General features: G+C 42.0%; 1 protein-coding gene across 1 annotated transcript in view; it reads left to right on the plus strand.

Annotated features, from left to right (window-relative positions):
- Positions 1–7,739: 7,739 nt before the first annotated feature.
- CFI (complement factor I) overlaps positions 7,740–25,583 on the plus strand; it is a 28,133-nt gene continuing 10,289 nt past the window's right edge. The window contains exons 1-10 of the mRNA XM_050946747.1: positions 7,740–8,242; positions 9,647–9,944; positions 10,411–10,564; positions 12,423–12,604; positions 13,700–13,810; positions 15,810–15,923; positions 17,265–17,294; positions 17,481–17,510; positions 18,905–18,943; positions 24,388–24,426. Coding sequence (XP_050802704.1) covers positions 8,186–8,242; positions 9,647–9,944; positions 10,411–10,564; positions 12,423–12,604; positions 13,700–13,810; positions 15,810–15,923; positions 17,265–17,294; positions 17,481–17,510; positions 18,905–18,943; positions 24,388–24,426 — 1,054 coding nt within the window. The 5' untranslated portion in view covers positions 7,740–8,185. The remainder of the gene's footprint in view (positions 8,243–9,646; positions 9,945–10,410; positions 10,565–12,422; positions 12,605–13,699; positions 13,811–15,809; positions 15,924–17,264; positions 17,295–17,480; positions 17,511–18,904; positions 18,944–24,387; positions 24,427–25,583) is intronic.

Genomic DNA, 25,583 nt, shown 5'->3' on the forward strand with positions numbered 1-25,583 from the left:
GAGATCATGCTGGTAATGGGGCAGGTTCTAGCCACTGAACGCCAATTTTGGGCCCGGGAAACAAGCACAGACTGGTGGGACCGCATAGTGTTGCAGGTGTGGGACGATTCCCAGTGGCTGCGAAACTTTCGCGTGGGTAAGGGTACTTTCATGGAACTTTGTGACTTGCTTTCCTGTGGCCTGAAACGCCAGAATACCAAGATGAGAGCAGCCATCACAGTTGAGAAGCGAGTGGCAATAGCCCTCTGAAAGCTTGCAATGCCAGACAGCTACCGGTCAGTTGGGAATCAATTTGGAGTGGGAAAATCTACTGTGGGGGCTGCTGTGATGCAAGTAGCCAAAGCAATCACTAAGCTGCTGCTACAAAAGGTTGTGACTCTGGGAAATATGGAGGTCATAGTGGATGGCTTTGCTGCAATGGGATTCCCTAACCATGGTGGGGTGATAGATGGAAACCATATCCCTATCTTGGCACTGGAGCACCAGGGCACCCAGTTCGTAAACCGCAAGGGGTACTTTTCAATAGTGCTGCAAGCACTGGTGGATCACAAGGGCCGTTTCAGTAACATCCACGTGGGATGGCCGGGAAGGGTTCATGACGCACGCGTTTTCAGGAACACTACATTGTTTAAACAGCTGCAGCGAGGGAGTTACTTCCCCAGACCAGAAAATAACAGTTGGGGATATTGAAATGCCTCTAGTTATCCTGGGGGACCCAGCCTACCCCTTGATGCTTTGGCTCATGAAGCCATACACAGGCAGCCTGGACGGTAGTCAGGAGCTGTTCAACTACAGGCTGAGCAAGTGCAGAATGGTGGTAGAATGTGCATTTGGCCATTTAAAGGCGCGCTGGCACACACATTACTGACTCGCTCAGACCTCAGCAAACCAATGTCCCCATTGTTATTGCTGCTTGTTGTGTGCTCCACAATCTCTGTGAGAGTAAGGGGGAGATCTTTATGGCAAGGTGGAAGGCTGAGGCAAAACACCTGGCCGCTGATTATGCGCAGCCAGACACCAGGGCAATTAGAAGAGCACACCAGGAAGCGGTGCGCATTAGAGAAGCTTTGAAAACCAGTTTCATCACTGGCCAAGGTACAGTGTGACTGTTGGGTTTGTTTCTCCTTGATGAACCCCCCCCCCCTTGATTAACTCATTCCCTGTAAGCCACCCACTCACCCCCCCTTTGATCACAGCTTGCTTTCTAAGGAAATAAAGTCACTCTCGTTTAAAAATCATGTATTCTTTATTAATTAATTATAAAAAGAGGGAGAGAACTGACAAGGTTTCCTGGATGGGGTTTGGGAGGAGGATAGGGAAGGAAAAGGCCACTTAAAAAATTTCATAATAATGACAGCCTTCTGGTTGGGCTGTCCACTGGGGTGGAGTGGGCAGGTGCACGGAGCCTATCCACATGCTTTCTTAGTTGTCCAGTGGGTGAGGAGGCTAAGGAACGTGATGAGGGGGAGGGTGGTTATACAGGGGCTGCAGCATCACTCTGTGATCCTGCTGCCATTCCTGAAGCTCCACCATACGCTGGAGCATGTCAGTTTGATCACGCAGCAGCCCCAGCATTGCATCCCGACACCACTGATATTCCTGCTGCCACCTCTCATCTTGAGCGTCCCTCCTGTCCTCACGTTGGTCCCTCCTGTCCTCACATTGGTCCCTCCTGTCCTCACGGTCACTGGCATCTCTCCTGTACTTTGATACCACGTCCTTCCACTCATTGAGATGAGCTCTTTCATTGTGGGTCACTTCCATGATTTCCAAGAACATTTCATCTCGCGTCTTTTTTTTCCGCTGCCTGATCTGAGATAGCCTTCGGGATGGAGTAGGAAACTTGAAAAATTTGCAGCTGCAGGAGGGAGGGAAAAAAGGGAGAGAAGTATTTAAAAAGATACATTTTACAGAACAATGGTTGTACTCTTTCACGGGGAACAACGCTATTCACCTTACATAGCACATGTGATTTCACTACAAGGTCGCATTTTGCATCTTAATATTGAGTGCCTGCGGCTTTGGTGTTAGAGATCACACAGACGCAGGTCGGGCAGCAGAATTCGGCTTGCATGCGGCCATGGTAAGCCATTGTCTTTCGGCTTCTGCAGCCTTCATATATCCAGCGCCCTCCTTTCCCAAATAGCAAGCAAAGCCTGTTGAGTGTTGCTGCTTTCCTGTTAACGTGCAGCAGCAGAAACCACCCCCCCATCCAATTCTCTGGGATGATCGCTTTACCCCTCCCCCCACCGTGTGGCTGGTATCATGGAAGATTACTGCTAGCCAAACGTGAAAAAGCTCAGCGCCAATCGCCCCACCTTCCCCCCACTTGGCTACGTGCAGGGAGGGATTTCTTTTAAGCCACAGGCAAACAGCCCAGTAGGAATGGCCATATCTGTCCCCTTAATTAAATTCCTGCATTTCAACCAGGTTACCATGAACTTTATCACTCTCCTGAGGATAACACAGCGAGGTAAAGAACGGATGTTGCTTGACTGCCAGCAAACACCGGGACCATACGCAGCTAGGCTTTCTCATGCAATGATACCAGATTACCTGCTACATGCATTACGTGGTCAAGTGTCCTACCATGGAGGACAGAATAAAGCTGCGCTGCCCAGAAACCTTCTGCAAAGACTTTTGGAGTACCTCCAGGAGAGCTTCATGGAGATGTCCCTGGAGGATTTCCGCTCCATCCCCAGACATGTTAACAGATTTTTCCAGTAACTGTACTGGCCGCGAATGCATCCCAAGTCCTCAGGGCAAATTAATCATTAAAAAATGCTTGCTTGTTTTATATTTACAAAGGTAAACTCACCAGAGGTCCCTTCCAGGGCTTCATTGTCTGGGCTAGCAGCTTGGGAGGGCTGGGAGTGTAATTCTGTCAGGGTGAGAAAAAGGTCCTGGCTGTTGGGGAGAACAGAGTGCTTTGTGCTCTCTGCAAGCTCGTCCTCCTCTTCCTCCTCCTCATCTTCCCCATCCGCAGAATCCTCAGGCATGGCTGAGATTACCACCCCCACCTCAGAATCCACGGACAGGGGTGGGGTAGTGGTGGCGGACCCGCCTAGAATTGCATGCAGCTCAGCGTAGAAGCGGCATGTTTTCGGCCCTGCCCCAGACCTTCCATTTGCTTCTTTGGTTTTCTGGTAGGCTTGTCTGAGCTTCTTAACTTTCACACGGCACTGTACTGAGTCCCTGGTGTGGCCTCTCTCCATCATGGCCTTGGAAATTTTTTCAAATGTTTTTTCATTTCGTCTTTTGGAACGGAGTTCTGTTAGCACGGAATCCTCTCCCCATATAGCGATCAGATCCAGTACCTCCCGTGCGGTCCATGCTGGAGCTCTTTTTCGATTCTCATACTGCATGGTTACCTGTGCTGATGAGCTCTGCGTGGTCACCTATGCTGATCAGCTCTCCGCACTGGGCAAACAGGAAATGAAATTCAAAAGTTCGCGGGGCTTTTCCTGTCTACCTGGCCAGTGCATCCGAGTTCAGATGGCTGTCCAGAGCAGTCACAATGGTGCACTGTGGGATAACTCCCGGAGGCCAATACTGTCGAATTGCGGCCACACTAACCCTAATCCGAAATGGCAATACCGATATCAGCGCTACTCCCCTCGTCGGGGAGGAGTACAGAAATCAGTATTAAGAGCCCTTTATATTGAAATAAAGGTTTTTGTTGTGTGAACGGGTGCAGGGTTAATTTGGTTTAACGCTGCTAAATTTGGTTTAAACTCGTAGTGTAGACCAGGCCTCTGACAAACATGTATGATAGAGCTCGCAACCTTCTCCAGTCTCTGCCAGAACTTTTGCCAATATTTTGATATCACTGTTAATAAGCTATATTGGCCTGTCATTGGAACACAGCGTGGCATATCTTCTTGGTTTAGTAATAACCAATAATAGAGCTTCCCTTGTTTGTAGGGAAAGGTGGTCCCCAGAAGTGACTCATTAAACAGTTCAAGCACCTTGATGGTGGGAGTTCAAAGAAGTGTCTATAGAACTTGGCAAAGAAGCCATCCAGCTGGGGCTTTCCATACTTTCATTTTCTTAATTTCCTCAATTAACTTGACCTCCATTAGGGGAGCATTAAGTTTTCTACACTGGTCAGGTGTAATTTGTGGTAATGTAATTTTTTTGGAAAAACAGATCCAAAGCATGTGTAGAGAGATTTGTTTCCAATTTGCACAGATCATTATAAACATTAAAGAACTATTTATGAATATTTTTGGTGTATGTAAGCATATTTTTGGCCCTTTCTCTCCCTTTGCTCTTTTTAAATGCTTCAGCTGATTTTGCAATCTTTCCCTGGTATTTGGAATGATTGAGAAATACAGAAGTGAGTGATAAATTAGCACAGTTAACTATGTTATTTTAGCGTGGTAGCTGTGTTAGTGTGTATCAGGAAATATAACGAGTCTTTGTGGCACCTTAGAGACCAACAAATTTATTATTAAATAAATAAATGTGTTAGTCTCTAAGGTGCCACCATGACTCCTCTTTATTTATGTTATTTTAGTTCCTCATATTTTAGATGTTTATAAATTGGGTAATGGCTGGCACTAACAAGAAGACAGATGCAGTAGCAGTAATTCTGTTTATTAACTCACTGGTTAGTAAACAAGCACACTCTGTCTAACTCATTTTATAAGTAAAAGTACTTTTATTGCATACTGATTTCATGATACTACTGGATAAAATAATGGGAGGATTTGGGAGTTTAATTTCTTCATATTATTTTCTATAGCGTCTATGCAATGGATTACAACTATTCCTTCACTAAATTCTGGTCAGCCAAGTAAATAATCTGCATTTTGAAATGCCTTTAGATTAATCTTTACACCAGAGATTATTACAACGCATAAAGTCATTTAATATTAATCTAATATTACTTCATTTAAATTACAATATTTTTGGAGGCAAACTGTAAAAAAAAAAAAAAAAAACCACAAAATCAAAATTAACCCTAATAGTCTGTCCTTAATCTGCAATGCAGGCTATAACAGAAATAAGGACCTATGTCTTTGTGCTTCCTCCATTTCCACTAGCAGAGAGAATTAAAACCCGAGAGAATGAGGACATGAAAGAGGAGGAATGCCAACTCTACAGTTTGCTCCCTAATTCCCTACAGACCCACAAAATTCCTTCTGTGTGGGGTTTGGGGATGGGAAGGTTCTGAACACAGAGAACTTCACTTTCCTGGGGTGTAATTAGGTACTCCTCATTGATGTTAAATGCATTTAAAATTATGTTTCCCTCCAAACTCTTGCAGAAATCTATGATGGAGTAATTGCTGAGTCCACATTCAAGATTTCTACTGCAAACTGGATAGTGAAAGTAACTCTTGGCAACATGACTCCTGAAGAAGCATCTGAGGAATAGTGCAATTAGGCCTCTGGGATGCATGGGGGTGGAAGTAATGTTTCTCAGGGTTCCTCAGGCTTGAAGGCTCCTGCCTTCTCTGCAGCTCCCTAACTCTCACCTTTAAAAGAAACATGAGAAGAAAACTCCACAAGACCTCTCATAGCCTTTTAGCTTTTTTGAGGAGTGGAGGGGGAAATAATTTTAAATGCATTTAACATCCATGAGAGGTACCTAATTACACCCCAGGAAAGTGAAGTTCTGTGTGTTCAGAATGGGCAGCAGTGTTGCAAGCCTTAGACCCTGACTTGGATCTCTCCTAGGTGAAGGTAAGACTCCATCCCCTTCCTGCAATGGCCATTGCTGAGACTGCCAACAAGAGTGCCAGCTGGGATGGAAATTTTTGGGACATGGACACTTGTTCAAGAACTCTTCTTAAAACAATTCATTTCACATACGTTACCAACCAGTTATTAGTGGTAATGACTTAGGCTGGATTCCAGTAGGTGCTCTAGATGTGAAATGATCCATATCTCCTTGCTAGTTATCTAGTCTAACATATTTCGTCTGTCATCATTAGATTTATATATTAGAATTCCCAGGCCTTGAGCATTCCCTAATGCACAATAAAACATGCAAGTACTGGAATTTACATCACAAATTGCTCAGAAAAACAAAACTTTTAGACTTTTAGTAATACAAAGTAACCCTTGTGTACAGGAGGTAGTTGTCAGCACCAAGTGACCAGAGGGTTCCAAAAGTAGTGCAAAAATGCAGCACTTCCTTGAAATGCAGGGAGGAATTAGTCAACACACAGGTCTCCAGAGTGCTGCTAGAGCAAATATGCGATGTATTTCCTGCAAAGATAAGGAGGCGATAGTACTGTTATACAAGGCACTGGTGAGACCTCATCTGGAATACTGTGTGCAGTTCTGGTCTCCCATGTTTAAGAAGGATGAATTCAAACTGGAGCAGGTACAGAGAAGTGCTACTAGGAAGATCCGAGGAATGGAAAACCTGCCTTATGAAAGGAGACTCAAAGAGCTTGGCTTGTTTAGCCTAACCAAAAGAAGGTTGAGGCGAGATACGATTGCTCTTTATAAATATATCAGAGGGATAAATATCAGGGAGGGAGAGGAATTATTTAAGCTTAGTACCAGTGTGGACACAAGAACAAATGGATATAAACTGGACACTAGGAAGTTTAGACTTGAAATTAGACGAAGGTTTCTAACCATTAGAGGAGTGAAGTTCTGGAACAGTCTTCCAAGGGGAGTGGTGGGGGTAAAGACATATCTGGCTTCAAGACTAAGCTTGATAAGTTTATGGAAGGGATGGTATGATGGGATAGCCTAATTTTGGCAATTAATTGATCTTTGATTATTAGCAGGTAAATAGGTCCAGTGGTCTGTGATGGGATGTTAGATGGGGTGGGATCTGAGTTACTATAGAGAATTCTTTCCTGGGTGCTGGCTGGTGAGTCTTGCCCACATACTCAGAGTTTAACTGATCGCCATATTTGGGGTCAGGAAGGAATTTTCTTCCAGGGAAGACTGGCAGAGGCCCTGGAGGTTTTTCACCTTCCTCTGCAGCATGCGGCACAGGTCACTTGCTGGAGGATTCTCTGCACCTTGAGGTCTTTAAACCATGATTTGAGGACTTCAATAACTCAGACATAGGTTAGGGGTTTGTTACAGGAGTGGGTGGATGAGATTCTGTGGCCTGTGTTGTGCAGGAGGTCAGACTAGATGACCATAATGGGCCCTTCTGACCTTAAGTCTATGAATCTATGAAATACCTGTCTGGGATTCAGTGATCATTCAGGCCATGTTTATGCTGCAATCATAGGGTATGACTGGAGCTCAAGTAGGCATACCCTGGCCTATAATTTCTCAGGTTCTCTTTGGTCCTTTTTTAAAAAATAGGTACTATGTTTGCCCTACTCCAGACCTTTGGGACCTCCCCCTCCTCCATGAGTTTTCAAAGATCGCTAATGGTTCTGAGATTGTTTCAGTTAGCTCCTTAAGTACCCTAGGGTGAATTTTGTCAGGCCCTGCTGACTTGAATACATCTGACTTATTTAAATATTCTTTAACCTGTTATTAGATGATCAAGCCTGTCTTTTTGTCTGACTACCTAGGTGTTATTTAAATAAAGAGAGTATATGTATGTGTGTGTGTGATTCTGTTATTTGCAGCTTTTTGGAATATGGGGTAACTTGTGCTAGATAGCCTCTCTTTAGTTTTGTTTTCATTCTAGTGTTGCTAGGAACTGACACTCCCATAATAAACCACACAATGAACACATACCTTTCACTGCTTGCCAAGTAGTTAAGCAATGTGTACTGAGCATAATCCTGAAATATGAAAATACAGAACTCAGTACATCCTGGTGTTCCTGCTTTTTGTCTGTTATGCTCCAGGATAACTCAAAGGAGGCACATACATAAACAACTAACTAGTGTGAGAGCAATGGAAGCAGCCTGAGCATTCAGTGCTATTCTTTGGCAAAAGTCAGCAGTGGGACCAATGATTGTGAATTAGGCACAGAAAAATAAACTCCTAATGGGATCCTCCTTTTAATGATTTACTTTTACTTTTGTTATCTTGTATTGCAGTTACGGTAAAAAACGTTAGATTGAGGCAGGATCCTTATGAAGAGTTCAAAATTATCTTTAAATCTGGAGGTTCTTGCACTTTATTTCTAAACAACCTTTTTAAATATTTTACTAATGGTTAAAAATTAATCACAGACAAATAGCTAAGGCTAAAAAGAATCAGACACAGAGAACTTCCTCTAGCTAGATAGAGAAAAACCCTTCATCATGAAAGTATTACTAGTTCTCTTGGTTTTTTCATGCTGCTTCTTTTGTGGATTACAGGTAAGAATTTATTTTAAATAAGGTGATTCCTCTGTAAGTTTTTCTTAAATAATAACTGGTGAAAATATTTTATTTTTAAATGTTTTCCTGTAATGGTACCAGTGCAGTTATTTTAGTCTAAACTTGAATACTTGAAATGTGACATGCATTTTTATTTCATGTAATTACTGTAATTAGGAATGTATGTCAGTAGGCCTCTGAAAAGGAGGCTTTAGAAAAAAATTACTGCAATTATAGTCCCAGGCCCAGTCCTGCAAGGAGTTCTGAAGAGGTTCAGGGGTCTGCCTACCCTGATTCAGTTGCAGGATTGGGACCCTAGAGAATCAAATCCTGCAGTCCTCATTCACTTTATACTCAGGCAAAACTTAACAGTGGAGTAATGGGAGTTATGCCAAAATAAGGATTGCAGGATCTGGTCTGTACATTTAGAGGAATAATTAATTTAACTGAATTAATTACTAGGCTGAGAATAGCAGGAAGTATATAATATGATTAAAAAACAGGGTAAAGTTTTTGGATGAAATCCTGACCCCTCTGAAGTCAACAACAAAACACTCATCAGCTTCAATGAGGTCAGGATTTCACTCTTAGTACTTTAGACTTGAGTTGTATTGATTTAATGGACACATTCAAGGTTGATAGTCCCTCTGGTTTATCTTTTTTTCTGTATGCAAATTCCCTACATGCAACTTTTATGCTTCAACATTCTTTTTTTCTTAAATAATAACAAGCCAATAAAAGCACTTTCTTTGTGATGAAAACATGGGCTTTGCATTTTCAAGTTTCCAAGGGGTTGTTATAAATAATTGTCACTTCATTCGACCTAAACCAAATAAAAAAGTTAAGTGTAGATTCATGTTTCTTTCTTTATTGTTTGCTTACCTGTGGCTCTTTAAAAATATTTGCAAGTTACTTTTAAAATTGATCAAGATTAGGCCAGTAAGAACATCTGTTTTTAAGCATCCAGCTGCAGACTTTTTAATTACAATTTACTGTAAATCCCACTGTCTACAACACCAGTATTTGAGTTTGTTTAAAATTTCTATAATCTGCTGTGCTGAAAAGTCAAGGACTGTTTGAAGGAAATCAGAGAGAGTGGAGCTCATCCTGCATGAAATGTCCAGAAAGAAAGAGAAGAGAGATAATCGAACCCTAGAAAAATAATAAATAAGAAAGATGGAGTGACCAAGGATACTACTGCAAACACCTGAAGTGAAACATCTCCCTGTTGCACACAAAAGACAATAAATGTACAAGGAATAAGCTAGTGATGGGCCTGATCTAACACCCAATTGGAATCAATGGAGGGACTTCCCATTGCTTTCAGTTGGCATTGGACTGGGCCCTACATATCATCTTATTTGCTACTTAATCTTATTTGATTTTTTATTTCATGTCTTGCAGCACAGAGCCTCTGAAGGTGAAGAGCTATTTCAGTCAGATCAGCAAGAGACGTTCCTAATAAAAGAATGCTTAAATAATAAGTACACGCATAACACTTGTAAGAAAGTTTTCTGTCACCCATGGCAGAGATGTGTTGGAGGAAGTTGTATTTGCAAGCTTCCCTACCAATGTCCAAAGAATGTCACCTTGGTTTGTTCTACCAATGGAAGAACATTCCAAAATTATTGTCAGCTAAAGGCCTATGAATGCCAGCACCCACAAGAGAAGTTTCTGAGTAAGGCAAAGTGCACACTTTCAGGTATTGAAATATCCTTTTCCAAAACTATATCAGTCACTGTTAGGTGGATGGTGAATGCTTAACTCTTTACTCTCAGAGAGCCTGGTCATTTATTTGTAAATGTTTAATTGTAAAATGTGAAGTGGCAAAAGAAAAGTAATTAAAAGTAGGCAGTATTTATTGATACTCATAAAAAAATCAAATAAATTGACAGACCCACCTACTGTACATGCATTTCTGTTCCTGGCAGCCAGTCCTGGAGAAACTGCGATATATTGAGATGAAGTGACTGGCCCAAGATCACAAAGTCAGTCAGCAGAAGAGTCAGAAATAGTACCCAAGGACTTGGTTCCCAATCTAGTGCCCTATGCACTGTTGCATTTCCAGTCCATATGAATTTTAGTTATCTACAGGTTCTAAAATAATGATATTTATTGCTTTGGTTGTCTTTCATCTGATACACTACAAATCTGCAATTTTTTTTTAGAAAAATTTGAAGTTTCTTTGGATGATGCAGGTTCACAATCAGAGGGTCTTATTCAAGTAAAGCTTGTGAATCATACTGAGAAGTTATTTATATGTAACAATGAGTGGAGTATGAATGAAGCAAATGTTGTCTGCAGACATCTTGGTTATAAAAAGTAAGTTTTTTTTGTGTGTAGGGAGTTCATATAGATAATCACAATGTTTATGAAAATGCACTCCTGCTTTCTTGTGGCTCAGCTGTGGGCAGTTATGTGATTGGACAGTCATGGAGAGTGTATCTACTGTAATCTTCTCATAAAGACTATGTAATTCGTCATTTGAGAGTAAAAGCCAAGAGATTTCTATCCTGATAATCTAATATATTATGAATAATTGTTACACACTTTATATTCAAATCATAAGCATTTTTATTTAAAATACCGTTAACTGCGGGCTAGATTGGGAATTTTCTCTTACCCTATGTTAGGGACAATTTGCAGATGTGCCACCCCAGAAAGAGCTCTGGGAAATAATTATAACTCAAAAGAGGCAATAATTTACTGCAGCCTTTACAGGGCACAGCTTACTTCTCCCACTCCTGCCAGCTATGCTCCACTGGTCAAAATATTGGGGGCTGGAGCCAAGCCTCCATCCACTCCCTGCCCTCTTCACTACCATCCAGCCCACTTTGTCACAGGGCAAAGGAGCAGCTCTACAGAGCTTGTTTTCCACTCTGTGCCCAGACTCATGATCTTGGTTATCCAGGCAGAGACATGTAAGGAGCCAGCCTTACTCTCCTGCACTCCCTTACATAGCCATGTAGTGCCAAGTGACAATCTAAACGTGTGAGGGCTGGACATCTTGCTGGAGTGCCCCACACCATCCCTATGAGACTGCAGTTTAATTCCCTGTCCTGGTCTTTAACTCCTCAGACAGCAGGGGCTGAGCCTTGTGCAGAGACGGAGCACTCAGTTCTAGGGTATGGCTACACTAGAAATTTCAAAGCGCTGCCGTGTGAGTGTGGTCGGAGCACCAGTGCTGGGAGAGAGCTCTCCCAGCGCTGCACGTAAACTACATCCTCTATGAGTGTAGCTTGCAGCGCTGGGAGCCGTTCTCCCAGCGCTGTGGCACTGATTACACTGAGGCTTTACAGCGCTGTATCTTGCAGCGCTCAGGGGGGTGTTTTTTCACATCCCTGAGCGCAAAAGTTGCAGCGCTGTAAAGTGCCAGTGTAGCCAAGGCCCTAGATGGGGCTTACATGCCTGACATAGTCATAGACTCTCTGGTTCCTTATTTACTTGATGTAGATTTCTTGCATGACTAATAAAGTAAAAATACGGATACAAATGAGATGAATAGGGTAATTAATTTGGAACAAGAGCAAAGTTGCAGGATGTTTTTAAAGACATCTTTGTTGTTACCGTTCTGTTGGTCAGGAAAATTGGACAATTTGGGGGAACTCTGGCAGTTACTAAGGTTTACAACTCATTCTTAACTAAGGGCATGATCCAGCAATGCCCTTAGCACCATGAACCTGTAATGACTTTAATGGGAATTGAGGGTGCTTAGCATCATGCAGGATGGTCCCAAAATTTTGCATCATTAGAATTCACTCACAAATAAAGGTCTGACCTACACATTGTTCCACATGAGCAGACCCCTGTGGCTATGCAGAGACCCAGATATTTAGGTGCCTAACTTCTACTGAAATCAATGGGAGTTAGACACCTAAATACTTTTCAGGATCTGGCCCCCACTGACTTTGATGGAGCTACACACAGGCACACTCTGAGGAATGATTTGCAGGATGAGGGCCTCATTTTGTTTCCAAAAAACTCATGCAGTGTGCCTACCTAGCACCTTTTTATGTTCTCAGAAGTTGATGTGTGTTCATTTTTCTCAGCTATGTCCTAAACACCTTTACCTTCATGGTACAGGAGGGGAATAAAGTCACTGCTACACAGTAACTGAATATGGATAAATCTCTGTGCAAAGATAATATATTTTGATTTTTTTTTATTTGCATCTTCATAGAGGAGCTAAACATCACAACAAGAAATTTGAAGTCCCAGAATCTGCCTTAACTTCATCTATATGTCTTCATACTACCTGCAGAGGGCTAGAGACTAGTCTGGCGGAATGTACTTTAATCGAGAGACGAAATATTTATAATAACAAGGATTTTGCTAGTGTCATGTGCCATAATGAAGATAGAGGTTGGTAAAATATGTGTCTTTTTTTAAACACTCTACTTAGGGTTTTTCAGTTTAAACACGGCATCCAATTAAGAAGTTGCATTCTAGCCTGTCAAGTATGGTACCCACAGGCACTGGGGCTTCTAACTGTAGTCACATTTTATAATCTTTAAAATAATTTTCAGCCTTTAGTTGGTTCAACAGGGAAAATAATTCATCTTCTTTCATAAAATATTTGGAGTAAAATTTCACAAAACATAGCAAAATGTTGTGCCTGCAACTTCCTTCCCCCTCCAAGCCTAACAAAGGCCCTGAAGCTGAAGAAACGTTTCTTAAAATCCTTCTCTTGGGCAACTTGCGCCATTTCTAACAAGACCTGTCTTTCTCTGATCAGCTGGAGGGGTGGCCAGTGGGATCCTTCTAGCCATCACTCTGTCCAGGATGACAGTCTAATGCATTTCAGAACATTTAAGAACCCAGTAGCCTGGTACCAGCCAAGAGCCTGATTATGTGAATTGCTAGTGCTTCTGCAAAGTGCTCAGCACCTTGTAGCATTGGTCCCAATTTAATTCCTGCATTGGTGTAAACTAAACCTTGTTTTTGTTTAAAACATTTCATAGTTTTATATTCTATGTGATGAAATTGACAATAATTGAGCTTTCTTTGGCTGCTCTGGTAGCATCAGTGGGAGATGCAGCTGGTCAGAGGACGGGTACAGATAGATCTTCTCTGTCTTTGATCCAATGGCAAAAGCAAGAGTGTAGAGACACCTAAAATACGATGACTATCCTTCCAGAAGAAGAGTGTACACCACATTACTCACATGCACCACCGAGCAGTGGGTCTGAAATGGCATCTCCATCTTAGTCCTTAACAAAGAGAAAGGAAGATCCCCTTTGCCAAGTTGCTGGAAGTTGGATGGGGAAAAAGAAAAGGCTATGTTGAGGATCTGATACAAAACCTATTGAAATAAAGGAAAAGATTCCTGGGCTTTGGATCTGGCCCTAAGAAGGCTGTGGTCTAAGTGTTGGAAAAATAAAATAAACAATTTTTTTCCTTGTATGTTTCTGATACAGAAAGTTAAATAAGAACTTTATTTTTCTTCCTGCTTTGCAGAATGTTTAACAAATGAATTCCAATGTGTCAATGAGAAATGCATTCCTTTACATGAAACCTGTAATGGAATCAATGACTGTGGAGACCTAAGTGATGAATTGTGTTGTAAAGGTAATAGTAATTCTCCCTTCTAAAGTGTCTCATAGTTATGTACAGTATACAATAGAAAACTTTCAAACAATCCTTAAAGTTATAAGGTAATATCAGTCTATTTCAATCTCATTGAGGAAAAGGTCTTTCAACTTTCTAAGGTGACGATACTACAGCTTCATTATAGTTACACAAGAAAAGTTAGGCACCAGTTAACTTCTTGAATCATGTGGATGATCTATTAGTATTAAGAGAATAAAGATTTTTAGGAAACTTTTAGTATAACAGTTTACTATTTAATATAAAGAATCATAGACCAAGGAAAAAGTGTGGCTAGTTGGACTGAAAATGGATTAGTACAGATGGGCAAATAATAAATAATTCAACAAGTTTACATGTTTTTTCTGTTAGCAAATTGTCCATAAAGCCAATTAAGATTTTCTCAAAGTTATTACTTATAATAAATTATTCATAAAATAATATCTTTGTCTTTAGCTTGTTCCTGAGCAGTCACTGTGTTCAGTATTTAAAATTCCATCTGTTTTGACTGGAAACAGGGAACAGTGATCAGACTGGATGAGCATACATTTAGAAATTGGATTTCAGATGCCAGAACTCATGATTACAAATTCAAAATTCTCTTTCCCCAAATAATGTTGATTTTGCTGTTTTGGTGATTGTTCCTCAGTAAATTCATTTGCATGAATATTCCCAGAAAGTAAACAAAAAAGAGGTTCAAACATAGTCAAAGGTAATTTTTTAATAAAAATCTAACATATGTACATGGATTTTTAAAAGTATTTGCCAATCTCAGTTATTACTTTTTATTTTTATCATAGCACCCAAAGTGCGCTTACTAATAGTAAGATGTGTGAAGGCAAGGTCCCTGTCCTGACATTCTTAAAATGTACATAACATTTGCGCGGAAAGTGTAGATAAAAATCTGATTTTTCTAAGTGTCATTAACAAAACCTCACCCTTTCACATGGTATTTAAATTATATTTACAATACTGACATCAAGTTTCTAAAGTTCAAAGATGATACTAAACTACGGAACACCTGAGGAACAGACCTCTTGACCCCAAAGTTTGTGCATGAAAGGATTTACTCCAAGGAGTGCTTGTTCATGTGTCTAGTGGCTGTTTTTCATCAGTCTGGCCCTGATCCAAAGCCTACTGATGTCAAATCCAGTGTTCCCCAGGCCTTATACTGGTATTAAGGAACCATCAGCTTTTCCATTAAATAAAAAAATCCCTGAATATAGATTTGCTTGGGAGAATATAAAGTAAGTCAAGAAAACCTGGCAAAGCACTGGCTTTGCTGTTCAAAATATATCACATTTTTGTGATAATAGAGAAGAAAGCCAGATACCTGAATTTATAGGAATGTTTCACCAATAGAAGAGTGCCTGACTGTAATTAAGGGCCATGGTCAATGTTTTCACAATACAAGCCTGAAGTTCAGTTCTTAATCCTATATTTAGGCACTTCCCAGTGGGATGTTCAAAAGCATTTCAGTCAATAGAACCTGTGCTCCTAAACCATGTAGGTGCCTAAATATGGGCTTAGAAGGCTAACTTTTAGGCTCTTACTTTTGAAAATGTTGGGCCTATTCTTGTGAGATGTAGAACACTCTAAATTCCCATTGAAATCATCAAGAACACTAACAAGACTGAAAGGTGGGTTGGTGTTTGGCTCGGTTTGTGTGTGGGCAAAAGTTCTGGAAAAAACTGGTAATGGGTCATGCTCAAAAAATTTGAGAACTACAGCACTAAACTGATGAAAGCCTGAAAAGTTGAAACTCTGTTTTAAAGTTGGAAAATGGGGAGTCTACAGCATTGATAGCATCCATTTTGCTTTATGTATCCAGTGTCTGGTTCCATTACATATTAATGAACATTTTAGTTTTGTCATAATTGTGGCTGCATTGTAGTTAAGTTAAATTAGGTCTCCTACAGTGGTGAGGTTGGTGAATCGTTTGACCCCATCCCATACAAATTGAGTTCTCTTTTCGTTACAGAATGCAACAACAGTTTCCATTGTAACTCCGATGTGTGTATTCCAAATAAGTACCTCTGTAACAGGGAAGTGGACTGCCTTGCAGGAGAGGATGAATCTCGAGCTCGCTGTGGAGGTTAAGCTTTCATAGATTTATCTTCTTTGTTCCAGTCAGTTTAAACTAGAGAATAAAGAATTCCTACATTTTAAAATATGCAACTGATTTGCAAAGCCAAGAAAATGCACTACTCTCCCAAAAGTTATGCAAACATTTGTAATAATGTTATGTTAATGGTTTCAATTGCATTACACCCTGTTGCTCCTCTTCCTTCTAGAGGAAGAGGAAAAGCATGACAAGTAAGGGGCTGGGGAAACAGATCATGCCCTGGGGACCTTCACTGGAAGGGAATGTCATCTGTGTCTGGAATATTGTACCATTCCCCCCATTTTCTCCAGATTCTGCAAAGAGCCACTGGTTGTGCCAAAGATCCATGGCTGGGGAGTAGGTAGGACTGTTGGAAGTATTTCACCCTAATAGCCCCATGAGAAATCCGACTAAATATTAAATGTAACCTGTCTGTACTACCAGTCCACTCTTCAAAAAATGTTTTATTTTGTTTTAAGCTTGTTCTACTCTCTCTTGCTCTAGCTCTTACACGGTCATCTCCCTTGTCTGATTACCTCCAAATATTTTCTTCTGGTGGAGAACTATCCATGAGAAACTCCAGACAAATTTTGTTTTATTTATCTAAGAGGTGAAGGAAGAGAGTCAAAATATAGTTTATATCAGAAAGCTAATCACTGCGTTATTATTTGTGTTATGTTGGTGTCCAAAGGGAATTGGACAGTGTGTTGCTCTATGCACTGTGCAAACATAAAGGAAGAGCTGTCCTGAAACGTATACAATGTAAATTTAAGACAAGTGAGTTTGATGGACAACAAGGAAGAGGGAGATAAGATGAAGGTAACAGGGAGAAATTTATGTGTTTACACAGGGTAGCCATATGCACAACTTCATGGTTCCGAATTATTTTAAAACATTGGGGGTACTGAGAAGATTGTTTTGCCTGTCATCCAGCCATCATAAACTGGCTGATTTCTAGTAAACTATGAAGTAGAAGTGGGGCTTTAGGAAGGATTTAAGACAGATGGTTGTATCCTTACAGATTAGTTGAGGGAGGATGTTAGAGGAGCAGCATGGAAGAAAGAACAAAGATGTTGTGGAGAAGAAGACAGATGATCAGTCCTCAAAAGTATTTGGGCACCTATCTCCATAGAAATCAATAGGAGTTAGGTGCCTGAATACTTTCACGATCTGGGCCATAGTTATTATTTGTACTGTAGTGGTTTCCACAGAATATTGGGCATCCCATTGTTCTATGCACTGTACAAACACATAGGAAGACATGTACAGGAACAATGTACAGCAAAGAAGTGTGTTCAAACTATGCTGTTTGTTTTTGTGCTTTATTCTTAGGTGAGCAAAAGCCAAAGCCAGAATTTACAGGTAAATATTTTGGTGTTCTGTTATTTATAGATTTGTGTGTGTGTGGTATTTACAGGCATTTCAGTCACTCTAGTATAATAAATATTTCTCAGTGCAGTGCAGTACAAGTATGAGAGCATTTGATGTGTGTGTCAGAATGAGAGCAAGAATTTAATATATATTGATGGTTTTGTGTTTTATTCCCAGGGCGTTCACATTCAAAGGCTAGCATTCAAGGTAAATATTTTGAAGTCTTTATTTTTATATGCTAATTATAGACTGCAACTGTGCAAAGTTCTCCACATCAATTAGCATTTAATCGTGACCTGCAACACTACTGCTACTATGGTACAAGACCTGCAAATGGAAGTCTCAATTATCAAAATTCCCATTTATTTCAATGTGTGTTTTGTTTGGATAAAGCCCGAAGGTTAAAGTCCAATCGAGAACATTTTATTTATTTCGTTATGATCCAAATACCCCCAAAACCAGGCTAAAGGAGGCATGTAGCACAGAACTCAAATAATTAAACACACATAGTCTCCTGAGGACTGTTATGCCAGCCAGAATGACCACAATTGATGGCATCAGACCAGTCATCATGTAATGAAGTTCCCAGATCTGGCTCAATCCTGCAAATCCAATAATCTCTGGGATGGTCCCAGAGACAGCATGAGGTAAGGTCGGAGAACACATCCCTTTGTGTGTCAGTGGAGAGTTTGAGAGCATAGCGTGCTGGGGTTTGTTTTGTCCATCCTGGAGACATTGCCAAAGCATATGCAATGTGCCTTTTCAAATATAATGAGTGATTGAAGGAAGGTCAGGTCTCTGTGAGATTATGGCATTTCACACAAAGACAAACCACTTTATGCTCAGGATTTAGCACTGACAGCACATATAGATTGCCTCTAGCCACTCCAAGTCTGCCTGCATGAGAGTCTGGGCTTCTGACCTGTATAGCAATATAGATAGTACACAAGTTTGATAGATCCCGAACTTTGTCTTAGCACAAAGACATTTTTGCACCCATTAGCAAGACATGGACGTCACACAGGAAGCAGTGAGACTTATTCAAAGAACATCCAGTTTGCTCTAACTGTTTGAACTCGGCTTGCAGCCTAGGTAGATGAACTCATCAGTGTACACAAATGCACCATCACAATTTAAAATAACCTTGCCACGTACTACTCCTTTGAGTGCCACAAAGCTTCCTGAGATGGGTATCACAGAATGATGATTTTGGGGGGATTCATAGTGGAGGAGGAGATTACTTGAAAGAAACCAAAAAAAAAGGGAGGAAAATATCAGTATGTAATTGTTTAGATGCAGCATGCCCCTCTAATCTTGATTAGTGGTGTATTTAGCACATACATATGAATTAGACCACTTGTTATTTGCATGCTACTTTTAAGCAGAGAAAGCCAAAGGGTGACATATTATGTGGCACTTACATAATTTAGAAAAATATCTACTAAGAACTGGGATGAAAAAGTATTTCTAATAATGTGTGGAACAATATATTTTCATTTTTTAAAAACCTATCTTTTTAACACAAACATATGTTTAAGTGCTAGTGCAATTTCAAATGTTTATAAACATTAAACTATTAATATTCCATTATTTTATTACAGAAGAAAAAGAAGACATCTCAACTTCCAGTATGGATGGAGGTCAGTTTGATTAAAGCTCCACTTCCTGCCTGGTTGCCATGTCATGAGACGAACTTTCCCCAAATTCTCTTCTGATGGAGGATCATCCATGAGAAATTTTAGACCAGTTATGGTAGATTTGTTTAACAGGTGGTGAAAGAGAGTCAAATTCAGTTTATATCAGAAAGTTAGATCCACAAAGGTATTTGGGCACCTGTCTTCATGGAAATCAATGGGAATTTGGTGCCTGAATGCCTTTGAGAATCTGAGCCATAGTTATTACTGGTACTATTGTGGTTTCCACAGAGGAATAGGTATCCCATTGTTCTAGGTATTGTACAAACACGTAAGAAAACACATCTGAAGAGTTTACAGCAGAGGTCACCAACTGGTCAGTCACGATCTCCCAGTCAATCCTAGAGGATCTCCCAGTCAATCGCAATCTCCGGCAGTGCAGTGGGGCTGCTGGTAAGACAGGCTCCCTGCCTGCTCCAGCTCCACACTGCTCCCAGAAACGGCCAGCACAGCCCCGGAGGTGGGAGGCTCTCCCTCCTCTCGCTGCTTCTGCCTGCAAGCACCTGGCCCATGCAGCTCCCATTGGCCGGGAATGGAGAACTGTGGCCAATGGGAGCTACGGGGATGGTGCTTGCAGTGAGCAGAGCCACGTATCCCCTGCTTCCTCCAGGGGCCACAGGGGCACGCTGGCCCCTTCCGAGAGTGGCGTGGAACTGGGGTAGGCAGGGAGCCTGCCTTAGCAGCAGCCACAGTTCACTGCTGACCAGCAGCCACCAGAGGTAAGTGCTGCCTGGCAGGAGGCCGCACCCCAACCCTGAGCCCCCTCCCGGAGCCAGCACCCTCTACCCCTTCCTGAACCCCCTCCTTCACCTCAAGCCCCAGCCCTGAGTCCCCTCCCAGAGCCAGCACCCTGTACCCCCTCCTGCATCCCAACCCTCTGCCCCAGCCCTGACCCCCCCAGCACCCCAACCTCTGCCAAGAGCCCCCTTCCACACTGCGAACCCCTTGGCCGCAGCCCAGAGCCCGCAACCCCTCCCGAAATCCAACCCCCTGCCCCAGCCCGGAGAAAGTGAGTGAGGGTGGGGGAAAGTGAGCGACGGAAGGGGGCAGGGATGGAGTGAGCGGGGCGGGGCACATTCTGGGTTGCCTTTAAATTCAAAAAGTGATCTTGGGCATAAAAAGGTGGGACACCACTGGCTTATAGACACATTGTTAAGACAAGTGAGTGTGACAGACAACAAGGAAGAGGGATATAGGATGAGGGTAACGGGGAGAAGTTTATGTGGTTACACAAAGTAGCTATATGCACAACTTGATCATAGAACCATAGACTATCAGGGTTGGAAGGGACCTTAGGAGGTCATCTAGTCCAACCCCCTGCTCAAAGCAGGACCAATTCCCAACTAAATCATCCCAGCTAGGGCTTTGTCAAGCCTGACCTTAAAAACCTCTAAGGTTCCACCACCTCCCTAGGTAACCCATTCCAGTACTTCATCACTCTCTGAGTGAAAAAGTTTTTCCTAATATCCAACCTAAACCTCCCCCACTACAACTTGAGACCATTACTACTTGTTCTGTCATCAGGTACCATTGAGAACAGTCTAGATCCATCCTCTTTGGAACCCCCTTTCAGGTAGTTGAAAGCAGCTATCAAATCCCCCCTCATTCTTCTTTTCTGCAGACTGAACAATCCCAGTTCCCTCAGCCTCTCCTCATAAGTCATGTGCTCCAGCCCCCTAATCATTTTTGTTGCCCTCCGCTGGACTTTTTCCAATTTTTCCACATCCTTGTAGTGTGGGGACCAAAACTGGACACAGTACTCCAGATGAGGCCTTACAAATGTCGAATAGAGGGGAATGATCACATCCCTTGATCTGCTGGCAATGCCCCTACTTATATAGCCCAAAATGCTGTTAGCCTTCTTGGCAACAAGGGCACACTGTTGACTCATATCCAGCTTCTCATCCACTGTAACCCCTAGGTCCTTTTCTGCAGAACTGCTTCCTAGCCATTCGGTCCCTAGTCTGTAACAGTGAATGGGATTCTTCCATCCTAAGTGCAGGACTCTGCACTTGTCCTTGCTGAACCTCATCAGATTTCTTTTGGCCCAGTCCTCTAATTTGTCTAGGTCACTCTGTACCCTATCCCTACCCTCCAGCATATCTACCACTCCTCCCAGTTTAGTGTCATCTGCAAACTTGCTGAGAGTACAGTCCACGCCATCCTCCAGATCATTAATGAAGATATTGAACAAAACCAGCCCCAGGACCGACCCTTGGGGCACTCCACTTGAAACCGGCTGCCAACTAGACATGGAGCCGTTGATCACTACCCGTTGAGCTCGACGATCTAGCCAGCTTTCTATCCACCTTATAGTCCAATCATCCAGCCCATATTTCTTTAACTTGCTGACACGAATACTGTAGGAGACCACATCAAAAGCTTTGCTAAAGTCAAGGAATAACAAACACATCCACTGCTTTCCCCTCATCCACAGACCCAGTTATCTCCTCATAGAAGACAATTAGGTTAGTTAGGCATGACTTGCCATTGGTGAATCCATGCTGACTGTTCCTCATCACTTTCCTCTCCTCTAAGTGCTTCAGAATTGATTCCTTGAGGACCTGTTCCATGATTTTTCCAGGGACTGAGGTGAGGCTGACTGGCCTGTAGTTCCCTGGATCCTCCTTCTCTTTTTTAAAGATGGGCACTACAGTAGCCTTTTTCCAGTCATCTGGGACCTCCCCCGTTCGCCATGAGTTTTCAAAGTAATGGCTAATGGCTCCGCAATCACATCCACCAACTCCTTTAGCACCCTTGGATGCAGCGCATCCAGCCCCATGGACTTGTGCTCCTCCAGTTTTTCTAAATAGTCCCAAACCACTTCTTTCTCCACAGAGGGCTGGTCACCTTCTCCCCATACTGTGCTGCCCAGTGCAGCAGTCTGGGGGCTGACCTTGTTTGTGAAGACAGAGGCAAAAAAATCACTGAGTACATTAGCTTTTTCCACATCCTCTGTCACTAGGTTGCCTCCCTCATTCAGTAAGGGGCCCACACTTTCCTTGACTTTCTTCTTGTTGCTAACATACCTGAAGAAACCCTTCTTGTTACTCTTAACATCTCTTGCTAGCTGCAACTGCAAGTGTGATTTGGCCTTCCTGATTTTACTCCTGCATGCCTGAGCAATATTTTTATACTCCTCCCTGGTCATTTGTCCAATCTTCCACTTCTTGTAAGCATCTTTTTTGCATTTAAGATCAGCAAGGATTTCACTGTTAAGCCAAGCTGGTTGCTTGATTGATCGCCAACAATTTGATGGTACCAAATTGTTTAAAGCATTGGGGTTTTGTGAAGGGTGTTTTGCCTGTGATCTGGCCATTATTATCTAGCTGATTTCTAGTAAACTGCAATAGAAGTAGGCCTTTAGGAAGGATTTAAAGGAGACAGTTGTGTCTTTACCGATTTGTGAAGGTAGGGTGTTTTCAAATGTGAGGGGCAGCACGGAGAAAAGCACAAATATGAATTTAGGAGAACAGGACAGATTAGCAGTTAGAGCAGATGGTGTAACTGGGAAACGACAAATAAGAGATAAGAGAGAATAAGCGGAGAGGACAATATAAGTGCTTGGATGATAAGAAGCTTGAACATGAAGGAGTGGAAAATTGGGAGCACATCCTTCTAGCTATTAATCCTACATTTATGTATTTTATTTGTGTATAATTTGTCCAAACGTTCCTATCTTTAATTGCATTTTGGATTGATAAACTGTTCTGCGGTGTCTTGTCCACTGACTCATCTTTACCTGTCTTTTGTTTGGCTGTGGGTTTCGTTGTTGTGAAATAGTCTAATCAGGCCAAAGCTTCACATTCAGGTTATGCATAGTGTATTCTGAAAAGGCTATATTTCTTCTGAATAAAAACATAAAGACTCTTGATTCATATAATCAGGGCATTTTTCCCAGCAGCATATCTAATACAACCTTGGAAAATCGCCAACAAAATTTAGTAGCGGAGGCATAAAACATACTCACTCATCTATGAGGATGATAAAGAAATTAACAGTATTTTATTTATCCATCAATAAATAAATGATTTAGCCAAGGCAAGTAGACTTTTCCAATGCTATCTGAACATCTAGTTAAATAACTGCTTTCTGCAAAATCAGCAAAGGGTAGAGTTGGAAACTCTTTCTCACTGGAACAATGTACAGTGCAAACCAGTGTGTTCAAACTAATGATGTTTTTGTGTTTTAGCCTTACATGAGCAAAAGACAATAATAATAATATGAGATATACCAATCTCTAGAACTGGAAGGGACCTTGAAAGGTCATTGAGTCCAGCCCCTCTGCCTTCACTAACAGGACCAAGTACTGATTTTTGCCCCCCGATCCCTAAGTAGCCACCTCAAGGACTGAACTCACAACCCTAAGTTTAGCAGGCCAATGCTCAAACCACTGAGCTATCCCTCCCCCTTTAAAAGCTAGATATTCCAGGCAAATATTTTTATGTTCTATTATTTTATGTCTATTTACAGTCATTTCAGTCACTGCAGTATAAAAAATATTTCCCTACTCAATGTTGTACAAGTGTAGGGAGTATTTGCATATGTGTGTCTGTGAGAGAGAGAGAGAGAGAGAGAGAGAGACTTTGGTGTATATTGATGTTTTTCTATTTTATTCCCAGAGTGTTCATATGCAAAGGTTAAAATGCAAGATCAAAATATTTTGAAGTCTTTTTATTTTTATATACTTAATTATAGACTGTGCAAAGATCTCCATATCAACTAGCCATTTAATCTTGACCTGCAGCATTTCTGCTATTATGGTATAGGACCAACAATGAAAGCACTTTCATTTCAGCCCTTATTTAGCCAAAATCAATAATGATTTCAGTAGATGTTTTGTTTGAATAAAACTTGGAGGATCAAGTCCAGTAAAGGTACTTCATAGGTGCTAAATCCCCCCATTAAGCAGGCTAAAGGAAGCATTTCACACATGACCGCACCACCTAAATATAAAATAACCCTGCTGCATGCCTTCCTTGGAGCTCCGCAAAACTTCCTGAGATGGGCGTCAGAGAATGATGTCTTTTGGGGGCCTCATAGTGGAGGAGGACCAGATGATATTACTCAAGAGAAACAAGAAAGAAAGAGAGAGGAAAGTGACAGCATGTAGTTAGAAGCAAAATACTCATTAGAATAATGGGGTGTACATTTATTAATTGGACCGCTTGTTACTTGCAGAACAGTTATGGAGAGAAGGCCAAAGAGCGTCATATTATGTGGTGATATTGTGATATACAGCAACATCCACATGGGATGAAATATGTGTTGTTTTTTAAGGAAAATAACATGCTACCATTATTTTGACACAAATACATACGTTTAAGTGCTAGGGTAACTGGAAATGTTTGTAAATATTTGGGTACTAATATTTTATTATTTTACTACAGAACAACATGTCATCGTCCCAAATTCTAATATGGATGAAGGTAAGTTTCACTAAAACTCCAGCCTAGGTGGATACCATGTCATAGAGTGAACTTTCCAAAGCAATCAGGCATTTTTCAACTGAGCATTTACATTGTTTATCTAAGCCAGTGGTTTTCAAACTGTGAGTCGCGACCCAGTACTGGATCGCGCAATGTAAGGCACTGGGTCACGGCTGCTCTGGTCAGCACTGCCGACTGGGCCATTAAGAGTCCCGATGGCGGCGCTGCCTGGCTAAGGCAGGCTAGTCCCTACCTGTTCTGACACCGCGCTGCGCCCCAGTTCCCAGCCAATGGGGGCTGGGGTGGGGGGAGGGGAGAGACAGTGCCTGCAGGCAAGAGCCACGCGGAGCCACTTGTGCACCTCTGCCTAGGAGCCGGACTTGCTGCTGGCAGCTTCTGGGGTGCAGCGTGGTCCGTGGTGCAAGGACAGGCAGGAAGCCTGCCTTAGCACCCCCGCTGTGCCGCTGACCAGGAGCCACCCAAGGTAAGCCCACACCCCAATCCCCTGCCCAGAGGCCCCTCAACCTGGAGCCCCCTCCTGCACTCCAAACCTCTCATTCCCAGCCCCACCCCACAGCCCTCACCCCAACCCTCTGCCCCAGCTCCATTAGGTCACAAGCATCAACAATTTTCTTCAACTGGGTTGCCAGAAAAAAAAAAGTTTGAAAATCACTGATCTAAGCTATACAAGATTTTAAAAACAAAAAGAGCCATAGGAAATTGTGGCCCAAATTCTTTGTTACTCTTGTCCTGAACCCAGCATGCAGAGTTTCTCACAGATGTCATATTTTCAACAACAATTTAAATCAGTCTCCAGTTTCTACTGTGTTGAATTCCTACAGTTACTGAGGTAATTGTGGGCCAGTTTCACTAGCAGTTAGGCACCTAGGTCCAACATTCATTGGGATTCACAAAACCCCCACTCAGTTGCCACCTAACATTCCTAGGGCCCAAATTAGTAAGGGTGTCAGGGGGAGTTGTTGTTTTGTGTTTTATTTTTTGTTTGGCTGGTTCTTTTGCCAGTGCAGATTTGCCCACAAATTGAAAAAAAAAATCAGTCTCGAGTGAGTGGTGTTGTGACCTGGCGCATGGGGTTGCATCACACCGTACTCAAATATGGCCTGGCCTCCCATCCATCATGGTGGAAGGGAAGCTGG

This window comes from Gopherus flavomarginatus, chromosome 3, assembly GCF_025201925.1.
Source record: "Gopherus flavomarginatus isolate rGopFla2 chromosome 3, rGopFla2.mat.asm, whole genome shotgun sequence".
Taxonomy (NCBI): Eukaryota; Metazoa; Chordata; order Testudines; family Testudinidae; genus Gopherus; species Gopherus flavomarginatus.